The sequence below is a fragment of the Balaenoptera borealis genome (genome assembly GCF_965194805.1).
Source record: "Balaenoptera borealis genome assembly, chromosome: 6".
NCBI lineage: Eukaryota > Metazoa > Chordata > Mammalia > Artiodactyla > Balaenopteridae > Balaenoptera > Balaenoptera borealis.
Window position 1 is genome coordinate 70318145 of NC_138863.1, and position 26226 is coordinate 70344370.

Sequence of the window (26226 nt, forward strand, 5' to 3'; positions counted from 1 at the left end):
ATAATACCTCTTATGTAAATATAAAAAGGGCATACATTACACGCAGATCTAGGCATTAAAATTTTTATGAAAAGATGTACAAGAAGCAATTAATAGTGATTACCTTTGAGGAGAAGTACTATGAAGAAGAGTAGAGCAATATTCTTGCTTTTTTACCTTTCTATGATTTTTGAATTTTAAATATTAGCAGTTAGTTTTATTTTTTTAATGTTAACAGAGATGAACTAGGTGAAAGCCATTTTTATCTTCTTCTATTTACTTTTAGTATATTTTAAATAAAAGAGAGCTACAAACACCACTTAAACTATATCAAACAAGAATTAACCAGGCTAGTATTATTTATAATATTACCATAATTGAACATTTAATTCCACACTACCTCTGGCTAGAGTTAAGGCAATGATTAAATGCAAGACCTGAGACTCTATTCCTAAGGTCTACTGAATCTACATTTCAACAAGATCCCTGGTGATATGTATTCACATTAAAATTTCGGAAGCAGCAGGTAAAAGACAACCTTAGGCGTGCCCGCAGTTCCTAGTGCACACCTGTATCACAGCATTCATTATACAGTACTTAACAACTTTGTTTACTTATCTAAATCCTGCATTAGAGGTGAGGTTGTTAAAAGCAAGATCTAAGGTGTTTTTTTCTTTTTTTTTTTAATTTTTTTTTAATCCTCATTCTTTTTTAAAAAATTTATTTATTTATTTATTTATTTATTTATTTATTTATTTATTTATTTATTTATTTATTTATTTATGGCTGTGTTGGGTCTTTGTTTCTGTGCGAGGGCTTTCCCTAGTTGCGACAAGCGGGGGCCACTCTTCATCGCGGTGCGCGGGCCTCTCACTATCGCGGCCTCTCTTGTTGCGGAGCACAGGCTCCAGACGCGCAGGCTCAGTAGTTGTGGCTCACGGGCCTAGTTGCTCCGCGGCATGTGGGATCCTCCCAGACCAGGGCTCCAACCCGTGTCCCCTGCATTAGCAGGCATACTCTCAACCACTGCGCCACCAGGGAAGCCCTAAGGTGTTTTTTTTCTTTTTCTTTTTTTCTTGTTTTTGGTGTGGCTTGTGGGATCTTAGTTCCTCAACCAGGGATTGAACTTGGGCCCTCGACAGTGAAAGCACAGTCCTAACCACTGGACCGCCAGGGAATTCCCTAATATTTTTGTTGTTGTTGTTCTATATCCATTGAACCTGGCACACAATAGACCATAAATGTTTGTTAAATAAATGAGTAAATAAGCAAGAAAGGATGACAGCAATTCATCAATTACATGGCAATATGGAAATATTAATTACAAATGACAGAAAAAGTAATTTCTTAAAAATTAATTTTAAAAACCACTATGTTTAAATGTATATATATCCTAGAAACACATTACAAAATATTTTTACCCTCAACGAATAGTACATAAATTCAGGACTCCAACTAAAGTCTCTTATAATGTTTGCCCTTTCTTTTAAAAAGTCCCATATAATATCACCAGTTGGGGCACAACCTAGCAGTTGAAAAGATAGAAATAGATTACTGTTAGATATCTACTGTTTTCCTGATGACACGCAAATTATGCTACTGTTTAAGACTGCGGCTGCTGCTGGTTCTGCATCACTGTTTACTCTAATTACAGCCTTCAGGTTTCATCCTGACCCATATCCCGTTATAGGATATGCCCAGGCCAGATGAGCAATTTCAGAAATCAGCAGCACTGATGGATGTTTGCAAAATTGTGGCATTAGGTATCTCTCTTTCTAATAGCATGAACATTCTTTAGTATACCTTCATCCTTCAACAAAAAATATCCTCACCTGGCTGTTTCTCGCCATTCAGCATCCTCACCTTCACGCCAGCAAATCTCATCCAGTTCCGTAAAAAGGTCATGAGGGATGTGTTCCTCATCGTCATCCTCAGTCCCAAGAATAAACTGTACCCGCTGTGACGGGGTGTCTATGGAAATCAGAGACATGGACATGCACTATCACGACTCGGAGCTTGAAATGTCCCGGTCACCGCCTCCAACACCACTCCAAAGTCACCTCACCCCTGCCCCCCACACTGCAGCACGCAGCCAGAGTAGACTCGGGAAATTAAGACTAAATTTGGCATTATATTAAGTCTAGTATAATGTGGGATCATAAATATGTAAAATGTAAATATGTAATGTATCTATATTATCAACGATAAAGTCAAATGTGATGATTATTTTGGATTACTTATAACATCATGGAAACTATTTCTACATCTCTCGTATACACACACTCATTTTCTTTCATCACATATGCTACCTTTTATGGTAATATTCATAAGAGTAGACTATGATAAAATTCACTTATACTAAAACTGTGCTGAATATAATTCACCAAAGAACTCCCTTGTGATGCTTCTTTGTAGTCACAACCTTATCCCTCTCCTAACCCCTGGCAACCACTAAACTGGTCCCTACTGCTATAGTTTTGCCTTTTCCAGAATGCCATGTAAGTGGAAACATACAATGTATAGCTTTTTGAGACTGTTGTTATTCACTTATCATAATGCCTTTGAGATTCTGAGATTTATCTGTGTCACTGAATGTATCAGTAATTCCTTCTTTTCATTGCTGAGTAATAGTCCATTGCAGGAATGTACCATAGTTTTCTTATCCATTCACTTACTGAAGGGTATTTAGTTTACAATTTTTTCAATTATGAATAGAAGTGCTATAAGTATTCTTGTACAGGTTTTTGTGTGAACATAAGTTTTTATTCTCTAGGGCAAATACCTAGGAGTAGGATTGCTGGGTTACCTGGTAAATGTGTTGTTCAATCAATACATTCGTGATGAAAATTATAAAATTTTATTGAATGATGTAAAAGTAGACCTAAATAAATGAATAAGTTTATATTAATGGGAAAGCCCAATAGTGGAAAACCATCTTGTAAATTCAATGTTATTCCAGTAAAACATCTGGTATTTTCAAACATTTTTTAAAACACAAAAGAATGAGTAAATCAGTAACAAGCAACAGTGATTACTGAAATCTATAATATTAAATACTTTGTGAAAATAAACCAATTAATCAGTAACTTAAAGGATTAGGTTATAATTAAGTCACGACGGAGGATTTCAGAAGTCAAAAGTGAAAAATATACATATTACATAAAACATAATATAGTGTCATACTTTCTGTATCAATATATGTTTGTGATGGGGCCCTAGCCTCTGCCTACGTTATTAGCTTTACCTTCTGCCACTCTTTCCCTTGCAATTCCATTCTGGGTACCTTAGCCTTCTTTCAGATTTTTAAAAATACCATGCTCCTTCCCACTTCAGGGCCATCGCACATACTGTTTCCTCTAGATCTCCTATATGTCTTTCAGCATCTATTTCACTGTAATATGCTTCAGCAAGCCTACCTAATCAGCCTCATAAAACACAAACACACATATAAGCACACTCATATGCAATAATTAAGTCAGGCACCTGTTATCTTAACTCATAGCACTCTATACTTCTCCTTGCTCTACTTATCTCAATTGCCATTTAAAATTTACTGTTCAATAACAAATTAAATACTTTAAATAGAAAATATTTCCAGCTGCCAGAATTAGTCTCTTAAAAGGAGATAGGATCTAGTCCCTAAAGAAGAAATTATGCATGCAAAAATACTTTTCAAATTATAAAGCATTATATAAATATTATTAATGATGACTGATGCTGATGCTAGCGGTAGTGGGGATGGTTACAATGAAATATAGGCCTGTCAAAATAGAGAGGTTTAGAATTGAAGCACGGAGAATGAGAAAATAACAGTGCCGTTAATTAAAAGAGGGTTGTAACACGAGTAAGCCTTGAAGGCACTAAGTGAAATAAGACAGCGAAAGGTAAATACTATATGATCTCACTTACATGTGGAATCTAAAAAAAAAAAAAAAAAGACAAGATGAAACAAAACAATAAAACAAAACAAAAGCACCGAACTCATGGAAAAAGGGATCAGATTTGTGCTTACCGGCTTTGGTGGGGAGGGGGGCGGGGAACTGGAGGAAAATGGTCAAAAGGTATAAACTTCCAGTTATAAGATAAATAAGTCCTAGGGATGTAATGTACAACATGATGACTATACTTAACACTGCTGTATGATATATAGGAAAGTTGTTGGGTAGATCCTAAGAGTACTCATCTCAAGGAGACATTTTTTTCTTTTCTTTTTATTGTATCTATATGAGATGATGAATGCTAACTAAACCTATCATGGTAGTCATTTCACAACACATGTAAAGCAAACCATCATGCCATACACCTTAAACTTATACAGTGAGGTATGTCAATTATTTTTCAATAAAACTCGGGGAAAAAAAGGGTTGTCAGAATGAGGAGCCAGTATTGTAGGCTGAGAGCACAAGAGACATCTTTTAGATATGCTGAGTTTGAGGTGATTATGGTTCAAACGTATAAAGATGGTCACAGGAAACGTGGATATTTGATTCTGGAAAAGACGACAGGGTCAGAGGTAAAGACATGGGTTGCCTTTAACTAGAGAAGTCATTTGATTACAATGGATGAGGACTCAAAAATGAAAGAATAGAGAGAGAAGACTCAGCAACAGGGGAATAATAAGGTTTAAGATTTAGGATGAAGAAGAGTTAAAAAAATCAGAAGAGGATTAGGTAGATATGTAAAAGAATTTATACATTAAACAAATATATAGGGGCTTCCCTGATGGCGCAGTGGTTGAGAATCTGTCTGCCAATGCAGGGGACACGGGTTCGAGCCCTGGTCTGGGAAGATCCCACATGCCGCGGAGCAACTAGGCCCGTGAGCCACAACTACTGAGCCTGCGCGTCTGGAGCCTGTGCTCCGCAACGAGAGAGGCCGCGATAGTGAGAGGCCCGCGGACCGCGATGAAGAGTGGCCCCCGCTTGCCGCAACTAGGGAAAGCCCTCGCACAGAAACGAAGACCCAACACAGCCAAAAGATAAATTAATTAATTAATTAAAAAAAAAATATATATATATATATAATGAGCACCTTCCATTGGTCAGGTGAATTAGACAGATATAAACAGAAAAAAACCCTCTGCCCTTATAAAGCTTACATCTGATGGCGAGAGTAGTACAACAGGGGCCAGGGTAGAAAAGGATTTCAAGAAGAATAAGAAGTCAGTAATGTCAGATGCTGTAGAATCAATGAGGCGAACTAGGAGCGAGAGGATTTGGACAGCTTAATGTTCAACAGCACTGGAATGCCAGAGACCGTATATTACTTTTACAATCAGAAATAAACAAACTATCAATATTTCTTTTGGAATACAGACCATATTTTCAACAAATGGTTAGTTAAAATCAAACTTACAAAGTTATCTGAGGAAAGCCACTAATAGAATCATAACTGGAAATAAGCAAGTTCCTTTGCAAACTTTCATCTTTTCATTGTTAGCTATGTTACTCCTACTGCTTTAATTACTCACATATGAATTAACCAGGGTCTTAGATACATTTTTCCTAATAATCAGTGAAAATACTCTCCTTTCTGTAGGCCCTGTCCAAAAGTTCTCTATTTTTCAGGCCCTTTCTGGAGAATAGTCAAAAATATGTTGAGAAATATACTTCTTATAACAACAGAACAAGTATAATGACAGAAGTGAATTGGAAAATTCCCTTTTACATATATGATCTTACTGTCATGAAAACCACAGGCCTCATACACAATGACATTTAGATCAAGAAAGCAGATTCACTAGATGTTTACCATTTTGCATTTCTGAATTATAAGTGCTTTTCTTCTTCTTTATCCTTGTTATATTTCAGATAAATCAATATTCAGATTATCTTCTGAAATCATGAAATGGTGACAAGTTTAATGGTTCTGTTCCAAATTGATGTCTCCAGTCTCTTTGCAGCTCAGTATTATTTTCCATCTTCATTTGAACTTTAAAATTTTGCTCATATTATTTGAATGTCCTATATAATCTATTCATCTGGATTCCTATATTTTAGTTCATTTTATAATTGAAATAATATATTTATTATTAATGCTAATTAGTTAATTTTGTTATGGATTGATAAAAAGAACATTTCAGCTGAAGCATCAAGAACCAACAGGTATTCCTCTCCAAAGGGGACATGAGACTACATGCAGAATTTACAAACTATGTTCCTAAAAACCTAGTTATTTAACTCTAACTCTTTACCCATGCTAAGGCTATAAAAAGATCATAAGTTGAAAATAGCAGATACATTCTGGAAAGAATTTCTTCAAAGAAAGCTGTAATGTGAGTCCCAAGTTTCCTTAATCCCTTACAAAAGGAGGGGAGTAGGCTGTCTGCCTCTCCCACAAGACAAGTGAGTAGTGCTCTAGGGCATCATGAATTTCACATGTCTCCCCGCAATGGACTGGGGTATGATTCCTCCCTGAGAAACAAAGTCTGCCTAGCTGCTGATGGCTGAGATTGCTGCTGTGAATAACATGCACTCCAGAATATACCAGGGCAATGAGTGTGTACATGTCTTCTGTGAATCATATATGGGCTGCACCTGTGAGACAGAGAGTCGGAGAGAAGCAGAGAGACAGAGAGAGAGAGAGAATATGCAAGACAGAGAGAATGTGGAATGTGGGGTCATCTTAGATGCTGTCCAAGAGGCTGCCATGGCGTAATTACAAGACTTTAGCAGGGGGAATCCATCACTGTAGCCGAATACCTGGTGGATAAGGAAGAATAAGTAATAAGGCAGAAGAGAGTGCAGGTAAAAGAAAATGAGTCAATTTAAATCCTTGCTAAGCCTAGAGAGTATGACATCAGCTTGTAAGACTACCAGCTAAGTAAGAGCTTTCCTGCCCCATTCCACTTAGTTCTTTTCATTTCCTATGCTCCAGATCTGAATGGATCAGAAACTAGAGTTAGAAAGATGATGGAGCATCTGGAAGAAGGAGAAGAAGTTCAGGGTAGGAGGGGAAAAAAGCACCTACATTCTCTGTTCTCAACTGGAGCACACCTGGGCAAGAGAGGGAGGCAAAAGGCCTTACAGTTAAAGCAAGTTCAAAGTTTTCACTATTACGTGAGACTAAATATTTTAGTTACTTATTAGAGGACTTCAAGTTACCTACGAGTGACTAGAAAGGCTGGAGAACCCATCAGAGTTTTCATTCAGGAGCAGAATAACAATTAGATCCACTGAGTAAATACAAAGGGATGGTACAAGCCAGAATAGAGTTACTTTATAATTAAATCCCACAAGTAGTGTTCAGTCAATATAAAAGTTACAAGAATCCTAGAAATGATTATAGTTCTTTCATATTCATAAATGAGTCCTTCAAACTCAAAACTAACAACCTGATCAAAAAATGGGCCAAAGATTTTAACAGGCAACTCACCAAAGAAGATATACAGATGACAAATAAGCATATGAAGAGATGCTCCACATCATATATTGTCAGGGAAATGCAGATTAAAACAATGAGATACCATTATGCACCTATTAAAATGCCCCAAATCCAGAACACTAACCACACCAAATGCTGGCAAGGATGTGAAACAACAGGAACTCTCTTTCACTGCTGTTGGGAATGCAAAATGGTATAACTCCTTTGGAAGACAGCTTAGCAGTCTCTTACAAAACTAAACATACTTTTACTATATGGTAGAGCACTGCAGTCCTTGGTATTTACCCAAAGGAGTTGAAACTTATGCCCACCAAAAGACCCTGCACACAGATGTTTATAGCAGCTTTATTCATAATTGCCAAAACTTGGAAGAAACCAAGATGTCCTTCAGTAGGTGAATGGATAAATCTATTATGATTCACCCAGACAATAAAATATTATTCAATGCTAAAAAGAAATGAGATAGTAAGCCATGAAAAGACAAGGAGAAATCTTAAATGTATATTAGTAAGTGAAAGGAGCTGATCTAAAAAGGCTACATACTGTATGATTTCAACTATATGACATTCTGGAGAACTATGGAGAGAGTAAAAAGATCAGTGGTTGCTGAGGGTGGGAGTGGGATGAATAGGCTGAGAACACAGGATTTTAAATACTCTGCATGATATTATAATGACAGATATTGTCATTATACATTTGTCCAAACCCATAGAACATACAACACCAACAGTGAGCCCTAAGGTAAACTATGGTTTTGTGCATGATTATGATGTGTCCATGTAAGTTCATCCTTGGTAAAAAAATGTACCATTCTGGTGAGTGATGTTAATAATGGGGGTGGCTATACCTGTGTGGAGCCAAGGAGTATATGGGAAATCTCTGTACCTTCCTGTCAATTTTCATGTAAACGTAAAACTGCTCTAAAAAATAAAGTCTTTTTTTTAACATCTTTATTGGAGTATAATTGCTTTACAATGGTGTGTTAGTTTCTGCTGTATTAACAAAGTGAATCAGCTATACGTATACATATATCCCCATATCTCCTCCTTCTTGTGTCTCACTCCCACCCTCCCTATCCCACCCCTCTAGGTGGTCACAAAGCACCGAGCTGATCTCCCTGTGCTATGCGGCTGATTCCCACTAGCTATCGGTTTTACATTTGGTAGTGTATATATGTCCATGCCACTCTCTCACTTCGTCCCAGCTTACCCTCGCCCACGCTGTGTCCTCAAGTCCATTCTCTACTTCTGTGTCTTTATTCCTGTCCTGCCCCTAGGTTATTCAGAACCTTTTTTTTAGATTCCATACATATTTTTCAGCATACAGTATTTGTTTTTCTCTTTCTGACTTACTTCACTCTGTATGACAGTCTCTAGGTCCATCCACCTCACTACAAATAACTCAGTTTCGTTTCTTTTTATGGCTGAGTAATATTCCATTGTATATATGTGCCACATCTTCTTTATCCATTCATCTGTTGATGGACACTTAGGTTGCTTCCATGGCCTGGCTATTGTAAACAGAGTTGCAATGAACGTTGTGGTACATGACTCTTTTTGAATTATGGTTTTCTCAGGGTATATGCCCAGTAGTGGGATTGCTGGGTCATATGGTAGTTCTATTTTTAGTTCTTTAAGGAACCTCCATACTGTTCTCCATATTGGCTGTATCAATTTGCATTCCTACCAACAGTGCAAGAGGGTTCCCTTTTCTCCACACCAGCATTTCTTGTTCGTAGATTTTTTGATGATGGACATTCTGACCGGTGTGAGGTAATACCTCATTGTAGTTTTGATTTGCATTTCTCTAATGAGTACTGTTGTTGAGCATCCTTTCATGTGTTTGTTGGCAATCTGTATATCTTCTTTGGAGAAATGTCTGTTTAGGTCTTCTGCCCGTTTTTGGATTGGGTTGTTTGTTTTTTTGATATTGAGCTGCCTGAGCTGCTTGTATATTTTGGAGATTAATCCTTTGTCAGTTGCTTCGTTTGCACATATTTTCTCCCATTCTGAGGGTTGTCTTTTCATCTTGTTTATGATTTCTTTTGCTGTGTAAAAGCTTTTAAGTTTCATTAGGTCCCATTTGTTTATTTTTGTTTTTATTTCCATTTCTCTAGGAGGTGGGTGAAAGAGGATCTTGCTGTGATTTATGTCATAGAGTGTTCTGCCTATGTTTTCCTCTAAGAGGATTATAGTGTCTGGCCTTACATTTAGGTCTTTAATCCACTTTGAGTTTATTTTTGTGTACAGTGTTAGGGAGTGTTCTAATTTCATTCTTTTACATGTAGCTGTCCAGTTGTCCCAGTACCGCTTATTGAAGAGGCTGTCTTTTCTCCATTGTATATTCTTGCCTCCTTTATCAAAGATAAGGTGACCACATGTGCGTGGGTTTATCTCTGGGCCAAAAAATAAAGTCTTAAAATACAGGGCATCTCAGTTTTTAAATTGTTTAATTATTCCCACCAATGTGCAGCACTATATCTTATATATGATTACATATATTCAAGAAATTATAAGAAAGGAAAAAGAAACTACTTTTATATAGCATATTTGCTGCAGGCATTAGTAAAGCATTTCTCTTTTAGAATGTTAATATATGAGATATGGTTTATTGCCAAATATTTTAAGAAATTTGTCAAACTAAATTTTATAGCAAAATGAATAAGAATTGAGTCAATAGCCAAGTCTCCTGCTTAACAACCTCTTCAAAAGAATATGCCAATTTCTTAGATGTAACACGAATGTTGATTTTGAAATGAGACTGACAGATTTCCATAAATATCAAATGTACTTAAGGAAATCACAGTGCAGCATATACATTTATGATTTAATTTATCTGAAATAAGAAGCTAGTATTATATTTTTCCTAAAAGTATACTATCTGGGTGATAGTAATATATACTAAACCCAATCACATCAGAGTCAAATGAAATGCTTCTTGACAGCCTGCTACCTCTGTGGCTGGTTCTTCTGGACAAAAAAAAAAAAAAAATTAAAAATAAATAAAGTCAGTGCTTCAAACAGCCGTAAAAAAGAGCATAAGTTGCAATTTTAGAGTTACACTAAGAAATCAATTAAATTTTTCTATTAGACCTACCCAGTGTGACCAGACATAGCAGTTTTGTGTTTCATGACAGCCTATTCTAACTACTCACTCACTTGTCAGAAACCAAATCCCAGAGTAGCCTTGCCTCAACATTGGTATTACGTTTCTCATGCTTTTGAAACAATTTCTCTCATCACTGTTTTCAATGACTTATTTCAGTTTACTCTGCATCAGTAATCTGGGTATCTATAAAACTTACCATGCATGCAACCCCCCAAACTCAAGTACTATGTGCAGGAAGTTTGCATTTAAGACTTATTAGTATTTCCCCTAATAAAGCATGAGGATCACTCATCACAACATAGTCATTAAATAAACATGAAGAAATAAGACCCTCATAGTTATGAATAAAGAGGATTTGAAAGTCTGAGGTAGGGAATCATATGTTTAAAAGACTTCTCAAAGACACAATGATAACAGCATAGGAAATAATAATTTATTAAAATAGGATAATCTATTCATGGACAAGAGGTATTTTATTTGGGTTTTAAACAACATATGACTCCGTGTATCTGGCTTTTCATTCTTTAGAGTAGAAATGATTTTATAGGTATTAGGTTATGCTCACAAAAGTCTTTTTATGATCATCCTGTCAACATAATTTTAATGTCTTAAAGAGAGGCTCAGATTATGTTTCAATACAGCAAATATTCAAAATGTGTTATTCAATGACCTTTTAAATATCTATGCAACTTAAAATTGTATGACATAAATTATGTAAATTATAGTAATATCACAATCGGAAAGAATTTTTCTAAGCATAAATATTTCTCCTATGTTGATAGGTATTTTATTTATTTTTAAGATAGCCACTGAAAACATAGATCATTGTAATACAAACTGTAGCTAAGACTATGATAGATTAAGATAAGGTTCTGTTTCTGTATTTAGTAAAATATATAATGGAAATAAATTACAGCGTGGAGAAAGCTGCACTAGGGAATAAAGGTCTCAGCCTCTTAGTATCTTCTTCTGGAATTTGTAGATACATCAAAAGACACCATTAAAAGAGTGAAAAGATAAGCCACAAATGTGAGATAATTGAAACATGAAAAACCAACAAAAGACTTATGTCCATAATATATAAAGAACTTCTACAAATCAAAAAGAATAAATGATCCAATTTAAAAAAAAAAACAAAACAAGCATAAGACCTGAATAGGCACTTCATAGAAGAGGCTATCCAAATGGCCAAAAAAGCACATGCAAAGTTACACTACCTCACTGGTAATCAAGAAACACAAATTAAGATAATGACATACCATTATGCCCCTCATTAGATGGTTAATGTTAATAGAATGAAATTGTCAAGTGGTAGTTAGAATGTAAAACAACATATGCTCTCACACGTTGCTGGTGAAAGTGTTAATACGTACCCTATTTTGGAAACTGTTTGGCATTATCTACTAAAGTTGAAATGCACATATCCTATGACTCAGCAACAAATAATTTCATTCCTAGGTATGAGAAATGCATATGTGCACCAAGAGACATATACAGAAATGTTCACAGCACTGTTCTTCATAGTATGTCCAAAAATTAAATAACCTAAATTTTCATTAATAGTAGAATGCATGGTATATACAAACAAATGAGCACTGTACAATAACGAAAATGAATAAACCAAAGCTACAGCTAAAAACATTGGTGAATCCCACTAACAACACAATGTTGAACAACAGAGACACAAATACCTCCTGTATGACTTTGTTTATAAGAAGTTCAAAAACAGGCAAAACACCCAATGTAAGAAGACAGACTAGAGGTCCTTTTGGGGAGAAGGGAGAGAGTCGTGACTGGGAGGGAGGACAAAGGGGGTTTCTGGAGTGCTAGCCAGGACAATATTTACACAGATGTTTCTTTGTCATAAATCATTGAGTTGTACGCTTATGTTTCTATGTTTTAACATTCATAAATACTTGTGTTATACTTTACATAAAATAATTTTTTAAAAAACTCATTGATATTCTTATATATCAGCCAATTGGGAGTTAAATAGGAACAGGAAGCTATTGCCATCAATAAACAGATTTGAAGTCATGTTTTCTGTATTTGCTTCATTCTTCCTAAAATGTGTACACAATTTATCATCTAAGAATGGAAAAATCCCAGGTCTAATTCAAGGGGTGCGCTAATTTATACAGTACCTTTGAGTACCGTATTTTAAATAAGCATTTAATAAAGTAGATGTCTTTAAGATTTATTTCTAGTGCTTATAGATTAATTATAATTTATACACTCTTGTCATCTCTCCTGATACATTCTTTGTTGGGAGGCTGAGGAGCAAATTAACATTCAAGTGTTCTGAATTTCTCTCACTATCTTTTATATTTTCACTGACTTCAAGCTAATGCTTCAAACTTATTTTTAAACAACTCAACCATGTTCCCGGTTGAAAATATAATTTAAAATTATATAAAGTGAATGAAAGACAATATTAAAAATAACAAGATGCAAAGTTTTAGCAGTATTCTGTCATCAGGGAATTGATTACAGTAGGAAGAAAAATTAATCATCACAATCTTATACAAACAATTGTGTTAAGTGCAGTAACAAAAGTAGGTTGAACTTATTTGCAGGCATCAGAAGTTTTGCATAATCAAAGTATCACCACCACCATTACGACACAGTCAAAAAGCTGGGTCTATCTTTGGACTCACCTAGAAATCACATTCCAACCATGGGATCTGGTGGACTAAACCCAGCCATTGCAGGCCTGTGACATGAGCATAATCTCTTTGGCTACGGTAAGGCCTGTTCAGTTTTCCCTGGATGCAGCACTGATACAAGCAGGTTCCTAACAACACTGCCTTACATGATTTGGTTATATAATAAAGTGGGATTCTGTGGCTGTTTCTCGTATATTGGAATGACAACATTTTTGAGTGCCAAAATTCAAACATTTACACTAAAATCTTTTTGTTAAATTGATCCTTGCTCCAGAAATATGGGTCCAAATTATTCCGTGTCTTCATAAACCCATACTCCAATTTACAATATAAAAGCTCCAGGATCCCAGCAGAGGAACCTGATGCTTCCTTACATTCTCCTCTATCTCATACCTCTTTGGAAGTTGAATTCTTTATAATTTTAAAGCACCTGTAGGAATGTCTTCCAAAGATTTTCTTTGAAATCTTTCCAAGTAAAATAAGTATTTCTTAAGTAGTCAGAAATCTTCTTCGAAGGCTTCAGCATAGTAATCTCATATATTCACTCTGTGCTCAGTATCAAAGCCCAAATCAAGTGGGATGGTGTTCATAACATGGTTTCAGTCTCAGCATGTAACTGAGTACTTGATTATCAAGGCACTTAAACTGACTGTGGAATAGGAATAAAGGCAGATTATTAGTCCTGAAGAAACTTTAAAAAGTGAAATATAGGAGGTTCTACTGCTTAGCGACCACTAGGGTGCCAAACCTTTGTCCCTGATAAAACAGATCTTAGGTCTAAATGGCAATAAAGATTCGCAGATGGTTGGTGGAGGAAGGAATAGGTGGCATCCAAAAACAGTGGCTGACACATCAGTGGGAGAATCTGGGCTACCTGGCTTATTGCCAAGTTTCCCAGATTAAAGAGCAGGACTTTCTTGAGATAGATCAATGGCTCTTGATCCTAGCTGGATATTAAATCACCTGGATACTTTTTAAAAATACCACGACCTAGGAAAACACCCAAGATTAATTAAATAAAAGCCTTTGAGCATCAATATTTTTTAGAAGCTCCTCAGATGAGTCTAACATGCAACAAGATTTGACAAGCAATATTCTAGAGTTTGTCCAATTTTAATGTGCATATAAGTTACCAAAAGTTATTGTTAATACACAGATTCTGATTCAAGAGGTCTGGGATGGGGCCTGAGAGTCTGTATTTCTAACAAGCTCAAATGTTATGCTAATATTGCTGGCTCATGGACCACACTTTTTAATATTTAACATTCTTTATTCGATAAGTACATTTTAAAATTCTCTTTTCTCCTACTTAATCCCTTGTTATTGAGTCCCAGCCTTCCAGCTGACTCTGAACTATTTTCTTTATAAAGAGCAGTAGTATAAATGTTTTTGACCATGAATGCCATTACACAGTTTGCACCCTCATTCATCATATCCTTACCACTCCCTTTTGTTTTAGTCCAGCCACTTCTCCCACTTCTGCTACTTGAGTCCAACCATAATAGGTATTTGTGCTATTCCTGCTCCAGTGTCTTTCATTTTTTTAAACATCTTTATTGGAGTATCATTGTTTTACAATGTTGTGTTAGTTTCTGCTGTATAACAAAGTGAATCAGCTATATGTATACACATATCCCCATATCTCCTCCCTCTTGTATCTCCCTCCCACCCTCCCTATCCCACCCCTCTAGGTGGTCACAAAGCACCGAGCTGATATCCCTGTGCTATGCGGCTGCTTCCCACTAGCTATCTATTTTACATTTGGTAGTGTATATATGTCAATGCTATTCTCTCACTTCATCCCAGCTTACCCTTCCTCCTCCCCGTGCCTTCAAGCCCATTCTCTACTTCTGCATCTTTATTCCTGTCCTGCCCCTAGGTTCGTCAGAACCACTTTTTTTTTTTAGAATCCATATATATGTGTTAGCATACAGTATTTGTTTTTCTCTTTCACTTCACTCAGTATGACAGACTCTAGGTCCATCCACCTCACTACAAATAACTCAATTTCATTTCTTTTTATGGCTGAGTAATATTCCATTGTATATATGTGCCACATCTTCTTTATCCATTCATCTGTCGATGGACACTTAGGTTGCTTCCATGTCCTGGCTATTGTAAATAGAGCTGCAATGAACACTGTGGTACATGACTCTTTTGGAATTATGGTTTTCACAGGGTATATGCTGAGTAGTGGGATTTCTGGGTCGTACAGTAGTTCTATTTTTAGTTTTTTAAGGAACCTCCATACTGTTCTCCATAGTGGCTGTATTGATTTACATTCCCACCAACAGTGCAAGAGGGTCCCCTTTTCTCCACACCCTCTCCAGCATTTCTTGTTTGTAGATTTTTTGATGAAGGCCATTCTGACTGGTGTGAGGTGATACCTCATTGCAGTTTTGATTTGCATTTCTCTAATGATTAGTGATGTTGAGCATCCTTTCATGTGTTTGTTGGCAATCTGTACATCATCTTTGGAGAAATGTCTATTTAGGTCTTCGGCCCATTTTTGGATTGGGTTGTTTGTTTTTTTGATATTGAGCTGCATGAGCTGTTTGTATATTTTGGAGATTAATCCTTTGTCAGTTGCTTCGTTTGCAAATATTTTCTCCCATTCTGAGGGTTGTCTTTTCGTCTTATTTATGGTTTCCTTTGCTGTGCAAAAGCTTTTAAGTTTCCTTAGGTCTCATTTGTTTATTTTGTTTTTATTTCCATTTATCTAACAGGTGGGTGAAAAAGGCTCTTGCTGTGATTTATGTCATAGAGTGTTCTGCCTATGTTTTCCTCTAAGAGTTTTATAGTGTCTGGCCTTATATTTAGGTCTTTAATCCATTTTGAGTTTATTTTTCTGTATGGTGTCAGGGAGTGTTCTAATTTCATTCTTTTACATGTAGCTGTCCAGTTTTCCCAGCACCACTTATTGAAGAGGCTGTCTTTTCTCCATTGTATATTCTTGCCCCCTTTATCAAAAATAAGGTGACCATATGTGCATGGTTTTATCTTTGGGCTTTCTATCCTGTTCCATTGATCTATATTTCTGTTTTTGTGCCTACTGGCACAAAATCAACATACTGTCTTGATTACTGTAGCGTTATAGTATAGTCTGAAGTCAGGCAGCCTGATTCCTCCAGCTCCGTTTTTCTTTCTCAAGATTGCTTTGTCTATTTGGGGTCTTTTGTGTTTCCAAACAAATGGTGAAATTTTTGTTCTAGTTCTGTGAAAAATGCCATTGGTAATTTGATAGGGATTGTATTGAATCTGTAGATTGCTTTGGGTAGTATCGTCATTTTCACAATGTTCATTCTTCTAATCCAAGAACATGGTATATCTATCCATCTGTTTGTATCATCTTTAATTTCTTTCATCAGTGTCTTATAGTTTTCTTCATACAGGTCTTTTGCCTCCTTAGGTAGGTTTATTCCTAGGTATTTTATTATTTTTGTTGTAGTGGTAAATGGGAAATGTTTCCTTAATTTTTCTTTCAGAGTTTTTGTAGTTAGTGTATAAGAATGCAAGAGATTTCTGTGCATCAGTTTTGTATCCTGATACTTTACCAAATTCATTGATTAGCTCTAGTAGTTTTCTGGTACCATCTTTAGGATTCTCTATGTATAGTATCATGTCATCTGCAAACAGTGACAGCTTTACTTCTTCTTTTCTTATTTGGATTCCTTTTCTTTTTCTTCTCTGATTGCTGTGGCTAAAACTTCCAAAACTATGTTGAATAATCGTGGTGAGAGTGGGCAACCTTGTCTTGTTCCTGATCTTAGAGGAAATGGTTTCAGTTTTTCACCATGGAGAACAATGTTGTCTGTGGGTTTGTCATATATGGCCTTTATTATGTTGAGGTAGGTTCCCTCTATGCCTGGAGAGTTTTTATCATATATAGGTGTTGAATTTTGTCAAAAGCTTTTTCTGCATCTATTGAGATTATCATATGGTTTTTATCCTTCAATTTGTTAATATGGTGTATCACATTGATTGATTTGCGTATATTGAAGAATCCTTGCATTCCTGGGGTAAATCCCACTTGATCATGGTGTATGATCCTTTTAATGTGCTGTTGGATTCTGTCTGCTAGTATTTTGTTGAGGATTTTTGCATCTATGTTCATCAGTGATATTGGCCTGTAATTTTTTGTGTGTGACATCTTTGTCTGGTTTTGGTATCAGGGTGATGGTAGCCTCATAGAATGAGTTTGGGAGTGTTCCTCCCTCTGCTATATTTTGGAAGTTTGCGAAGGATAGGTTTTAGCTCTTCTCTAAATTTTTGATAGAATTCACCTGTGAAGCCATCTGGTCCTGGGCTTTTGTTTGTTGGAAGATTTTTAATCAATCACAGTTTCAATTTCAGTGCTTGTGATTGGTCTGTTTATATTTTCTATTTCCTCCTGTTTCAGACTCAGAAGGTTGCACTTTTCTAAGAATTTGTCCATTTCTTCCAGGTTGTCCATTTTATTGGTGTACAGTTGCTTATAGTAATCTCTCATGATCCTTTGTATTCCTGCAGTGTCAGTTGTTACTTCTCCTTTTTCATTTCTAATTCTGTCGATTTGAGTCTTCTCCCTTTTTTTCTTGATGAGTCTGGCTAACAGTTTATCGATTTTGTTTATCTCCTCAAAGACCCAGCTTTTAGTTTTATTGATCTTTGCTATTGTTTCCTTCATATCTTTTTCATTTATTTCTGATCTGATCTTTATGATTTCTTTCTTTCTGCTAATTCTAGGGTTTTTTGTTGTTCTTTCTCTAACTGCTCTAGATGTACAGTTAGGTCGTTTATTTGAGATGTTTCTTGTTTCTCGAGGTAGGATTGTATTGCTATAAACTTCCCCCTTAAACTTCTTTCACTGCATCCCATAGGTTTTGGGTCATCGTGTTTTCATTGTCATTTGTTTCTAGATTTTTTTGATTTCCTCTTTGATTTCTTCAGTGATCTCTTGGCTATTTAGTAGCGTATTGTTTAGACTCCATGTGTTTGTATTTTTTACAGTTTTTTTCCTGTAACTGATAACTAGTCTCATAGCATTGTGATGGACCACACTCTGAATAGCAAAGTTTCTAGAACACTGGATCTCAACCTTGGTTGCACAGTTGAATCACCTGGGGTACTTTTTAAAAATATCTGTGCTTGGGTCCCACCCACAGAGATTCTGACTGGCATGGGATTTGGCCATCAAAATGTTTTTAAATCTCCCAGGTGTAGGCAAGGTTGAGAACTACTGTTCTAGAAAAACTGACATAATGTATCCAGCTATGGAAAAAAGAAGAACATGACAGAGGCAGAGGGAACAAGCTTATTTTGTTTGTTTACTAAATATTTCTAAGTTAATGTGAATGTTGCTTATTTTCTCAAATACTAGAAGTATTTAAAAAACTCAAAGTAACCATTAAAGCTTATTCCAACAGATATTCCATTCCCAGAGTCTAAGAGGGAGTCTCTCCTAACTATAAACAGATGAAACTGGAGTAAGAGAAGTCTACCCAGTTGTCTCTTTGTTATACTCCCAGACTCAACTTCATGAAGCAAAAAACCCTGAAAACGTGGGGGACACTTTCACACCTCCCCTTCTGCCCACTGACTCAGAGATGACCATCCTTCTATCATGCTGGTGCAGGATACCCAGAGTACTTTTCTTTACACACTCCCATCAATCATTCTACCTCTGGCAGAAGTACATGGTGTTTGGGGAAGTTTGATGCCCATAACTATACACAGCGATGGAGACAAAGAGCACACTAATGGCAGTGCCTCTCTAAGCCACCTTAGGATATAGCTGGACATACATAGTATGGATATATTTTGCCTTGGAAAAAGGTGAGTAAAAATAAAAAAAACTGGCAGCCTGTAAAAATACTATAAATCAATGGAAAGTCAAAATAATCTTGATGGCCCAAAAGAAGATCATACCTCTGAAAATTATCTACTTCAGAATCAAAAGAAAACGTCCAGAAATAGTGGGGATCATCAATAGACTAAAAACACAGACTCTATCAAGCAGGAAAAACAAATACTAATTAGAAAAGGACAGGAGGAAATGTAAAGAAAATCAGATGAGATAAGAAAGAAACTTAAGAAAACTAAAGATGCAACAGCAAAATCAAAACCCCTAATAGAAGTAGTAAAATGCAGAACCGATACTGCAGATAATCAAATGAATAATTAGAGACTAACTTTAAGCTACCAAAAAAAGGACAACAAGCAGATATCATAAATCCAACATGCAGATATAATTCACAAAGAAGAGACCAAAGTAAGTAGAACAGAATCAGATAAGACAGGAAAATATTCTCTCAGTGGAAAAATATCAGTGTATGCAGACTGGAAATGCTTTTTAACGTACTCACCATTAGGTCTATCTTAGCAAGTTTTCTTAAATAAAGGGACACAAAAAAATGTCTGTAAGCATTCAAGCTTAAAAGACATAAACTTAAAGAATGAAAAAACAGAGAGACAAATTTTTCTTCAATACTTAGCAAAACCAGATATTAAATAAAGCAATATCTATGGAGTATTAAAAGTAAAATTGTTCGCCCAAACTTCATATGCTAACTTACCTTATATCTGAATACAACTGAATGGGGAAATGTGGGTTTGAGGCAGCTGCAAGGATAGATGATGAGAATAATCCAGTTGAGAAGAAGAAGTCAACTAGATTATAAATTGTGTAAATTTCAAGGTGGGAGGGAATAGGAGATAAACATAATTGAAAAGAAAACTTCCTTATTGCATTATGAGGAAAAAACAGTTGCAGATGTAGGTATATGTTTATGTTTGTATGTTTCATAGGAGGGAAGTTGAGTTAATTCTTTCTGGTGACATATTTTCCTTTTGAAGTAGAAAGCATCTGCTAGGTGACCGTGAAAAGGGGGGTGTTGGAGAATGGTGAAGAAGATTGAAAAATACTTATTTCAAAAATTGAAAACATTCAATAGAATTGGGAGGAGGTGTTGAAGGTCCACTTGAGTAATGAATTTATTTATTTACTTTTGGGGTTTTTTTTTTTCTTTCTTGGCCACAACATGAGGCTTGAGGGATCTTAGTTCCCTGACCAGGGATCGAACCTGGCCCTGGGAGTGAAAGTGCCAAGTCCTAACCACTGGACTGCCAGGGAATTCCTACTTGAGTAATGAACCTAAATGGTTACAACCTGCCCTGTTGAATGACTATGTCCTGAAGAGCATGCCTACTTGGAAAGGCAGGGAGAAAGTAGGGACATGGAAGAACCTAACATAAATCTGGTTTTTAAAATGGGGGTGAAAGTATGAATAAAACTAAAACAGGGAAATTAAGGCATTTAGAATATTAGCAAAAGTACTACTAAAATTACAGGCTATGAAATCAGAATAGGATCAGGAAATAAAGATAACATGGATAGAAAAAAAAGTAGAGAGGTCAACTAGTTGAACAAGCAAGTAAGGAGTGAAGCTGTGGTCAGAGAACAAAATGAATGAGTAAGTGAACAAGGTGCAGTGAAGGAGGTCATAGGACATGGGAAGGTCAGGAAACTGAAAGTCAGGTTCTTAATTATGTCATGTACATAGGCTCTCACGGCACTCAGGAACTGTTAACAACTTCCATATCACTATACTTTGATATTCTATATATAGTTGACCCTTGAACAATGTGGGGATTAGGGGCACTGACCCTCCTCACAGTTGAAAATCCATGTATAATTTATAGTCAGTTGTATCCAGTTCCACATCCATGGATTCAACCAACCATGGATAATGTAGTGCTGTAGTACTTACTATTGAAAAAAATTCATGTATAAGTAGACCTTCCCAGCTCAAACCTGTGTTGTTCAAGGGTCAATTGTATACTTTTAAAAGAAGAATATTCAAAACAGTAGAAAGTTCACATCCTAAGAGTGAAATTTGGGGAGCATCAACAATAGTGTAACTGGGAACTTAATAGAGGCATTTCCCCTTGGATTTTCAAACTACTTAGAGCAATGACTATTATGCATACAAATTATCAAGAGTTAATACAACTAAGTTCTACTACTTAAGTGTATTTCCTCCATCACAAAATTAAGCCAATCCTCACCTTCACAAAGCAGATGCACAAGAGAAAAATAAAGATTAAACATTCTCTCTCCCACTTCTCCCCAATCTGCCCAAATCTTTTATAAAGTTATAAACAACTTTATGAGTGAGGTATCTGCCCAAATCTTTTATAAAGGTATAAACAACTTTATGAGTGAGGTATTACTGCTAATTATGGATTGTACAAACAAGTATAATATTACAATCATAAATTTAAGTAAAACAAAGAGACAGATTCTTACCAAAGGAAGGTGACTCTCTGCCATCCTCTAGTCCCGAATCTCTCTCTCTGTCTCTCTTTCTGTGTTTATGACCACGATGCCTGTGACGTCGATGGCTTTTTCTTCCTCCCAGGGGCACGTGAACTCCAATAAATAGTGTCCGATGACCTTCATCAGAAGTAAATACACAAATTAAACTCTAAATTATTCTAAGGCGCAGAAGATGATTATTTACATGTTAAGGGAAACCCAATCCAATTCAATTCAGGAAATAGTTTTTGAGTATTTATAATGTGATAAACTTGGGGCTTGGCACTGTACTTTGGTACACGGGTCTATCATAAACATCTACAATATTAATTATTTGGTTATACTATATTTTATAACCACCATTAATTTATTAGCTATCATAATAATCTCTCTGTGTCTATTCCCCATAGTTTATAATTATACTTTTTTCATTAACATTTTTTTTTGTTCTATTTTCTCCTTACACTCAACTAACTAGTTATCTCACCAGTTCCCTTCCCTTCACGGTTAACTCTGTGAAACAATCACTATCTCTAATAAAACAGATTTCACCAAGGTCCTAGTAATGCCAAATCCCGTGGGAGTTTTTTTCAGCTCTACTGTTTCTTTCTGTGGCACTTAATACCATTGACCATTCTTTTCTCTATGATTTAAATTTCTCTTGGTCTTCCTCCTCCTCCTCCTTTTTTTTTTCTTCTCATATTTGTTTCCTTTTCTGGCTTTTCTTCTGTTTATTCATTCAAGATTGGGATCCCTAGGACTTGACACCAGATCTTTTTCTTAGACTGCAGACTTATATATCCATCCATCCACCTATTAGACATATTTACCTAAACATCCTTCCCACAGGCATGTCAAAGTCAACATGTCCATGGAACTCATCCTTTTCTTTGTCCCCCAAGTATCTATCATCTATCTCAGTAAATGCATCATCTATCCAGTCATCTCAAAGCACATCCAATTTGTCACTAGGTCCTCTTTTACGTCTCTTGAATCCATGCTCTCTTCAATATCCCTAGTGCTGCTGTCTTAATTTGGACCCTCATGTCTCACCAGGACTATTAGAACATTCTCCCTAGCATTATCTTTTCTAATTCCATTCTTGTCCCACTTAATCCATCCTGAATATTGATGGCTTTTTTTTTCCAAAATGCAAATCTGCCTACATTACTTCCCTGCTTTAAACTCATTCATTGCTTTCTGTTGCCTATATGATAAAGTTTTTTACTCTATAAAGCCAAACAATATCTGACATCTGCCTATTTCTCCAGGCAGGCTTCTAAATCCACTCTGCCACACATACTGTAAGCCAGTGTGTGCCCTTTCATTCCTGAATTGCCAGGTGTTCTCAAGTCTCTCTTTTACTTAATGTTGCTCTTATTCTTCCAACTGTATGAAATATCTTTGTCTTTCCTGATTATCTGATGCATACCTAACTCACCTCCCAAGTCTCAGTTCAAGGATTATGCGATCTATGAAATTTTGCATACCTCCTCAGTCTAAATACAGATGACCATTTTCCTGCTTAGGATCCTCTAGTGTTTAATCATATACACCAAAGCACAATAACTCTTGATTGTAGTTGTTTGCTTACAAGTAGTTTTCTTATGAATCTTCCTTAGGGAAGGCCCATGTGTTAGTCATTTTGTATCTTTAGCACCTTGCACAGTGCCTGGCATACAGCAGATGCCTAACAAATGTTTACTGAAATGAATAACTTATTGAGTGGTACTGTGCTGGGTATCAGGGATACAAATATGAATAAGACATTATTTTATTCTTACAAATCAGCAGGTTTCAGCCTTTCCAACTTATGTAAAAAGTGGCCTTCACAGTGTGATATATTGCTCTGGGTGTCCTCTAGACATATGTATTAGAATCAGTGAGAATATGTGAACCCATCCCCCCAAACAGACATGTATTAATCTATATACTCGACAAAATTGCAAATTTCCAATATCATTATTGTAACAGAACTTGGACAATCTAAAATATATACAGAAAAACTTGAAAGAAAAATAACCAGCATTATTTACAATTGCCAAGATATGGAAGCAACCTAAGTGTCCATCAACAGATGAATGGAGAGAGATGTGATACATACATACATACATACATACATACATACATACATATATATATATATATATATTCACAAACATAATATTGAGCAAAAATATATAATTCCCTTTATAAAGATTTAAAAATAGAATAACTAAAATACATTGTTCAAGGATGCATACACAGCATGCATACTCAATACAAAAGTCAGAATATTTGTTATTTCTGGCATAAAGAAGAATAGGCATTGTGACTGGGGAGAGGTACATGAGGAGCTTCTGGGGTGCTAAAAATGTTCTGTTTCATAATACAAGTTTTTGCTTTAAAAATGTTTATTAAACTTTGTACTTAAGCTTTCTGCACTTTTCTGGATGTATGCTTCATTTCACAATTTAAAAAATTTTTAAAGAAACCAAAGGAGTTTTAAGATGGGTTCAGTTACCAGTTTATATGCTATAAAGGAGTCAAACAAGATTAATACTAAAAATTTGTCATTACAGTTGTAAATTAATGTTTATCTGTAACTTTCTTGAGAGCAGTTTCAGTGGATAGGGAAATGGATAAAAATTGAGGAAGTTCAGACAGTGACTATTTCCTAGAGCTAAACTTCAAAGATTGCAAAGGTTTCTAACAATTACTAATTAAGATAACCATTCCTGGGCAGACAAAGGTAAGGAGCACCATGCACCAGGCTGTCAAGTCCAGAGGGTCTGGTTGGGAATACTGAATATTGCCTTTGTTTGTGGAATGTGAATCTGATGGGCAATTGCCAGAAGTAACATCCTAAGAAGTTGCCAAGTCAAGGTTAAAACAAACAATCTGAAACTATATCCAAATATATTCAGATAGGAAGAGGCTGCCAAGACAACACAGCTGAACTCATGTCTTGAGAACATTAAATGCAAGGAAGACCAGCCTGAAGGAATTTCCTGAGGCAGAATCTTGCAGAGCTGGTTAAAAAGTAAAGACTCATTTGGGTAAATACTATGACTATAACTGCTGGATTATATGGTAAGCTTATGTTTACCTCTGTTAGAAACTATCAGACTATCTTCCAAAGTGGCTGTACCATTTTGCATTCCGGGAGCAAAGAATGAGAGTTCCTGTTGTACCACATCCTTGCCAACATTTGGTGATGTCAATGTTTTGGATTTTAGCCATTCTAATAGATGTGTAATGGTATCTCATTGTTTTAATTTGCAATTTCCTAATGACACATGATGTTGAGCATCTTTTCATATGCTTATTTACCATCTGTATATCTTCTTTGCTGCGATGTCTGTTCAGATCTTTTCCTATTTTGTAATTGGATTATTTGTTTTCTTATTGTTGAATTTTAAGAGTTCTTTGTGTATTTTGGATAACAGCCTTTCATTAGGTATATTTTGCAAGAGTATTCTCCCAGTCTGTGGCTTATCTTTTCAATCCTATAACAGTGTCTTTCACAGAGCAGAAGTTTTAATTTTAAAGAAGTCCAATTTATCAATTTTTCTTTCATGGATTGTGCTGTATGATGCTGTATATAAAAAGTCATCACCAAATTCAAGGTCACCTAGATTTTCTCCTATGTTATCTTCTAGAAGTTGTATAATTTTGTTTTACATTTAGGTAAATGATTACTTTTCAGTTAATTTTTGTGAAAGGTGTAAGGTCTGTGTCTAGATCCTAATCTAAACACTAATTTCCTCACTAGGCATTTGTTCCAGTGAGTTGAAAACTAATGCCCACACAAAAACCTGCACACAAATGTTTGTAGCAGCTTTATTCATAATTGTCAAAAAATGGGAAACAACCAAGATGTCCTTTAATAGGTGAATGAATAAACAAACTGTGGTACATCTATACAATGGAGTATTAATCAACAACAACGAAAAAAGACATGGAGGAACCTTAAATGCATATTGATAAGTGAAAGAAGTCAATGAAAAAGCTACATACTCTAAGATGTTAACCAGTATGACATTCTGGAAAGGGTAGAACTATAGAGACAATTAAAAATATCAGAGATTCTAAGGGTTCAAGGAGTGGGGTTAGGGATGAAAAGGTGGAGCACAGGGCGTTTTAAGAGAAGTGACACTACGCTGTATGATACTGTAATGGCAGATATGAAATAATATACATTTGTCAAAACCCATAGAAATACAAAACAAAGAGTAAATCCAAATGTCAACTATGGAGTTTAGTAATAATAATCTATTAATATTGTTTCATCAATGGTAACAAATGTACTACACTAATGCAAAATGTTTATAATAGGGAAACTACGTGCAGGGGAGAAAAGGAGCATATGGGAACTCTGTACTTTCTGTGCAATCTCCCCAAACCTAAAACTGCTCTATAAAGTAAAGTCTTTTAATTTTTTAAAAAACTGTGTTTTCATGGTCATATATTTTAGGAAAATTTGTAAATATAAGATACCTTCATGGTGGGGGAGGGCACTTGTGTGTCTGTGAACATTTTTGGGAAACTAAGAGGAAACAGAGTTGGAGATATATTCAGGTTGGGTTTAAAGGAACATATTTATGTGATTCACAATACTTCCATATATGAGTAAATTATTGTTAGCTATCCTGACTATCCTAAAGTAGAAATAGTTTCCAGTGGTCTAGTACCCACTGTGATAAACTCACCTGACATTGTGACACAAATGTTCAGGGCTGAAGCGGTGTGACAATATGCAAAGGAATCACAATTTGCCTAGCATTGGAAATATGTGGACAGTGGAAAAGAAGC

At 35.8% G+C, this 26226-nt stretch overlaps 1 protein-coding gene across 11 annotated transcripts in view; it reads right to left on the reverse strand.

Annotated features, from left to right (window-relative positions):
• Window positions 1-26226, reverse strand: part of SLC4A10 (solute carrier family 4 member 10) — a 301412-nt gene that overhangs the window by 140244 nt on the left and 134942 nt on the right. For all 11 annotated transcript variants that reach the window (XM_082395267.1, XM_082395273.1, XM_082395276.1 and 8 more), the window contains exons 3-4: window positions 21424-21570; window positions 1812-1950 (exon numbers count right to left, since the gene is read on the reverse strand). In XM_082395267.1, coding sequence (XP_082251393.1) covers window positions 1812-1950; window positions 21424-21570 — 286 coding nt within the window. The remainder of the gene's footprint in view (window positions 1-1811; window positions 1951-21423; window positions 21571-26226) is intronic.